This window comes from Spodoptera frugiperda, chromosome 27 (assembly GCF_023101765.2).
Source record: "Spodoptera frugiperda isolate SF20-4 chromosome 27, AGI-APGP_CSIRO_Sfru_2.0, whole genome shotgun sequence".
Lineage (NCBI taxonomy): Eukaryota > Metazoa > Arthropoda > Insecta > Lepidoptera > Noctuidae > Spodoptera > Spodoptera frugiperda.
Genome location: NC_064238.1, coordinates 9,947,111 through 9,952,862, shown reverse-complemented (window position 1 = coordinate 9,952,862; position 5,752 = coordinate 9,947,111). Strand labels below are relative to the sequence as shown.

General features: G+C 39.8%; 1 protein-coding gene across 1 annotated transcript; it reads left to right on the top strand.

The window, feature by feature from the left end:
- Window positions 1-453: 453 nt before the first annotated feature.
- On the top strand, window positions 454-1,812 carry LOC126912625 (uncharacterized). The gene has a single exon (XM_050705638.1). The coding sequence runs from the start codon at window positions 454-456 to the stop codon at window positions 1,810-1,812; it is 1,359 nt and encodes a 452-aa protein (XP_050561595.1).
- The last annotated feature ends 3,940 nt before the right edge of the window (window positions 1,813-5,752 follow it).

Sequence of the window (5,752 nt, the reverse complement as noted above, 5' to 3'; positions counted from 1 at the left end):
GAGTAAACCGTTACTTTTAGTTAATTTAGTATGTCTCACGATATTAATTATAAAAACATTTTTATAGTTAATTATGCTTTGGTTTAAGACTACTAATTATTATTTTATTAACGTGACTGTTAGTATACTTTAAAGATTTTTCCCGATCTAGTTATGACTGTCTGTCTGCTTGTGAAGAAAGATTACAAATTAGTTATTACGTGAGTAAGCCGAAAATCATAATAATTAATTTAATATACATTTTTACTCATTTTTATTAAATCCAAATTTATACAACTTTGAAGCATTTTACAGTTTATAACAAATAAGCAATATAATTCAGAAAGAACTTTTTACAAATAATTATCATGGGAGAATTTAAAAACCAAAATTTCACAAAAATAACGAAAAATAACAGTGACATGACATTAGATGTCAAATGGTAATGGGTAAAATCACGATAATCACAATATTATGTTAACACGAAGAGCTGCAGCGATACTAAGGACACGCCCACCATCTCCGACCTCGTCGCCCAGCTCCGCCCCGCCATCATCGGCACCACCACCAGATGCAGTGGTGTCACCGACGGTTGCAGGCGCGTCGAGCTCTAGCGACGAGTATTTTTCCCCGCCCACGTCGCCACCACCTACACGTCGCCGGGGAAGACGTCGGCCACCGAGTGGCTTAGGACCACGAGGCCCACTGGCTTCGGGAGGAGTCCCAGCGCCCGGTGGTAATGTGTCGCGCATGAAATGGACAAGATCCATTAATGAAAATGTCATGCGCGCATATTTTAGGGCAACAGAGGGAGGAAGGAACCTGACAGCGTACCGTGTCAGAATGCTTGCCTTGTTTCAGGAGCTCGAACCAACCATCAACGTGTCGGCACAAAGACTGTTGGATCAGGTGCGAGTCATTCAGCGTAATCGTATGTTGGATGATATTGTACTTGATCGACTGCAAAGTGAAGAACTCAGGAGTCGTGTCATCATTCCGCTGCAACAAAATATAGAGGAACCAACACAAATTGAACCTGTTGTTGCACCGAATGATGATAGGACTACGGAGGTAAGTACTCACAAATGCAGTGAAGAATTGAGGAGGGCTTTGGAGGATGCGATTCGGGAATACCGGTTTATATCGCCCTCTCTTAGACCGCGTTTACCTCGTCTGCCCATGCATAAAAAGAACAGGGCGCTAGTATGTGCCCTGGACTCGGAGCTATCAAATTATTTTGATAGTTCTGAGGACCTTATCGATAGTCATTCAATTCTGTACTGTGGAGCAATAGCAGCATGCCGTGTAGCTAACGTTAAACTACTCGAAAGAGAAAACAACAGCACACGGCAGAAACCAGCTGTACCAGCTTGGCAGTGCAGGATTGAACGACGTATCGATGAGGCTAGGACACTTATTGCCAAATTGATCTGTTTCAGGGAGGGCAACACGCGTCCAAGAGTGATGCGTTTTGTGAGGCGGGCGTTCCTGGGGATGGATATAAACCCCCAGGACTATGTCTCACATATTACGGAGCGTCTTGACTTCCTGAAACAGAGAATTTATGCATGGGCAAACCGTATTCGTCGGTATAAGAAGCGAGTGGAACGGTATACACAGAATCGCACATTCCAAAGGGATCAAAGGTGGGTGTATAGAAATTGGGAGCTAAAAGAACAGACTAGGACTGACACGTGCCTACCAGATGCTGATGTTACGACGTCGTTTGGCGTAGCATTTGGTCGGCACCTGTTTGTCACACTGAAGGGGATTGGATTGAGAAGGTTAGGCGAAAATGTGAACTGGTACCAGAAATGGAACAAATCTCCATAACCACCGAAGATGTGTCTAATGCAGCCTATCCGTTGGCTAACTGGAAAGCTCCAGGCCCGGATGGGCTGCACAATTTCTGGTTAAGATGGTTTACCAGTTCGCATAGTCGCTTAGCATCTCAATTTCAGTCAGCTTTGGAGTCTGGATCTTTGCCCCAATTCTTTACGACTGGGTTAACCCACCTGCTCCATAAATCTGGAAGTACTGCGGAACCCAAAAATTATCGGCCGATTACGTGCCTACCGACAATTTATAAACTCCTAACATCCATTTTGAGAGAAAAACTTAATAAGCATATTGAAGACAATAATATCATGTCTACCTCTCAAAATGGATGTAGGAATAGGTCCCGTGGTACTAAGGAGCTTCTCCTCATTGACATGTCCATTTGCCAACAGGTTCGTAGATCTCACAAGAATTTGTCCACATGCTGGATAGATTATAAGAAGGCCTACGACTCCGTGCCACATACATGGCTCATGAGGGTACTGGAGCTGTACAAAGTCGATACAGCTCTGCGTGCTTTCCTGATGTCATGTATGAGACAATGGAGAACAGTTCTTCGCTATCCAGGATGTCGACAAATTTGTGAGAACGATGAACCCATTAGGATAGAGCGTGGTATATTCCAGGGTGATAGTTTGAGTCCATTATGGTTTTGCTTAGCTCTGAATCCTCTAAGCACTTTGCTTGAGGATTCCGGGTTAGGTTACAGGTTGAGAAGAGGGGGAGAAATTATATCCCACCTACTTTACATGGATGATTTAAAGCTATTTGCTCCAAACAACTCGCATCTAATGAAATTACTAAATGTCACTGAAACGTTCAGTAATGCCATTAGGATGGAATTTGGTGTGGACAAATGTGCAATCATGCATGTAAAGAGGGGAAATTGTGGAATCAGATGAAACACGAAACTCTGATACCACAAACTTTAGACTTCTCTCTTCAACCGAAACCTATAAATACTTGGGTATGTCAGAAGCGTTAGGCATTGATGTAGCTGTCATGAAGCAATCGTTGCGGGAGCGCTTCTTTGGCCGCCTGAAGAAAGTTCTCAATAGTCTTTTATCAGGTGGTAACAAAGTGCGCGCTTACAACGGTTGGGTCATGCCAGTGCTGATGTACTCTTTTGGCATACTCAAGTGGACTCAAACGGAACTGGACGCCCTGGACAGAAAAGTCCGTTCATTGTTGACTGAGCATCGGATGCATCACCCACGATCATCAGTAATGAGACTGTACATACCACGTAAATGTGGGGGGCGAGGCTTTTTAAATGCCAAAACCCTACACAATAGTGAAGTGTGCAGTCTCCGAAAATATTTTTTCAAAATGGAGGTGGGGATACATCGAGATGTTGTCTCAGTGGACAAAGGACTTACTCCGCTCTCCTTGGCTAATAAGGACTGGAGAGAACCTATAATACTAAGCACTAAGGATCGCAAGAATGTATGGCAAAGTAAGGAGTTGCACGGACGCTACTATCGGGCCCTACATGGGCCAGATACAGATTTCTTAGCGTCCGTATCCTGGCTACGTTTTGGTAACTTATTTGGAGAAACGGAAGGTTTTGTCTGTGCAATTATGGACGAAGTTATGTTGACGAACAACTACCGAAAGTATATTATAAAGGATGGAACGGCTGACATTTGTCGGGCATGTCATCGCCCAGGGGAATCCATTCGACATATAATTTCGGGTTGTTCTCATTTAGCTAACGGAGAGTACTTGCACAGACACAATCTTGTAGCCAGGATTATTCATCAACAACTTGCTTTAAAATACAAACTTGTTGAATCTGAAGTGCCGTATTATAAGTATCTGCCTGACCCAGTTCTTGAAAATGGAGATGTCACACTGTATTGGGATCGAACTATCATCACAGACAGGACAATTGTTGCTAACAAACCTGACATTGTGGTGATAGATCGACCATGCCGTCGCACAATGATAATTGATATAACAATCCCACATGACGAGAATCTTGTGAAAGCTGAAAAAGATAAAGTCAGTAAATATCTTGATTTAGCTCATGAGGTTGTCGACATGTGGGATGTAGATTCAGCAATCATTGTGCCGATAGTCGTATCTGCCAATGGCCTTATAGCCAAAAGCCTCGACCAACACCTGAGTAGGCTAACGTTAGATGGTTGGATCAAGAGCCTGATGCAGAAGGCAGTACTTCTGGACACGGCGCGTATTGCCCGGAAATTCCTCTCTCTTGAGCCCTGACCACCGGTAGCTTGGATTTATCCCGTTACTGGTGGGCTACTGCTTTTTATATTTTTAAATGTTTTATTTATTTTTTTTCTTTTTAATTTAATATTTAAAAATGTAATAAACAAGTAAAAGAAATAAATGAATGATCGAAAATATTTAATATGTCTCACTAAAGTTATAATATTATAAAGATTACAAATGACCCGTGATAATCGTCATAGTTACCATTTTTAAGGTCTATTAAAATTCCAGTCGTTGTTATATTTGGAGCATCTTACTTCACAATTCTATTGACGTGATATTCTGTTCTGCTATGTATCTGGTCCAATAACGTTCAGTATTCATCCATCTTTGTCACCTACTTCATCATTTCAGTCTAAATCCATCAATCATTTTCAAAAATAGTTCCCTAGACCGCTACGATAGTCTAAAACTTCGTGCAGTCGCTCTCTGCACAGCACAATAGAGTTTAAATTGGTGCGGATACGGATTTCCGTACCTTTACAGTTAGCTTAACAATTTCTTAAGCTGGCTGAGCTATTCTCGACTCTATAGAGAAATAACTTTTAATTTGTTTTTCTAGGTTTGTCACTTAAATCATGGGGTTAACAATTTTTTGGAAGGACCAACAGTTTTATCGTGTCATAATAATATAGAAGTGTATAGAGTGCTATATATTAAAGTGTATCAAGGTAAGAGTGATATTATCTTTCCTTGTTTTGATAAAATTTTCGGCTCTTCTTCTACGAGAGAAATTACATTTCCAGATTAATAGGAAATTCTCAATTATACGATATGATGGAAACATTTCATTTTAACGTATATACGGAACAGCGATTTAGTTGGAATCAAGTGGGTAATAACAATTATAGTAATCCGTCACAATAACAAATTACGTATCAAATAATAATATTCTAGTTACAATTTTCCAATTAATCGGTTTGGATTTCGGTTTAGAATGAATTAGTAATTTAATATCCGATATTTTGATTAGGTAATTCGATAATTAATTGAAGTAGTGCTGTTAATCAAACTACGATGGATATGTAAATAAAATATGTTTACGATGTTCAACAATTTATTTGTCAGTATTAGTTTCAAAATAAATATTTAACACCACAAAATGAGTTCTTACTCATTTTGTAAATACTACTACACTACTCAAAGACGCACTACAATAACTTCAATATGAAAATTGACTACATTAAAATACATAAAAAAATCTAATATTGCCAACCCTACCAACAAGAACATGAGAGCTAGTTAAACGTTATGATAACTTCGGTTTCCAATGCACGTTAATAGTACTTTTCAATACGTACACATTAACCTATCCAAAACCAGTTTATCATGGCCTCCTTTCATACAATCTTTTTGCACATTCGCCGGTCAGTTTATATTGGTTTTGTATAGCTCGACATGTAGCTATGTGTACATTGTAACTATACCGTTTACTTCGCTCCAGATACTGGTTTAATACTTAAAGTGTTCTACAATCGTTTAGTTCAAGAATTTACTCATTTGCGTAGAACATTCTAATGGTCAAACTTTGTATGAGAGTACTGTGTCGAAGCACATAAAAGTAACCCGTACTGTGATGGTAGGTTTTAAACTTTATTACAAGGGGTTAAAGTTGAAATTCGATAGAAGAAGTTTGCAGTTTAGAGTACTTTGATGTGCGTCTGTACTTGAAGGAACTTCTAGTATTATCGTTTTA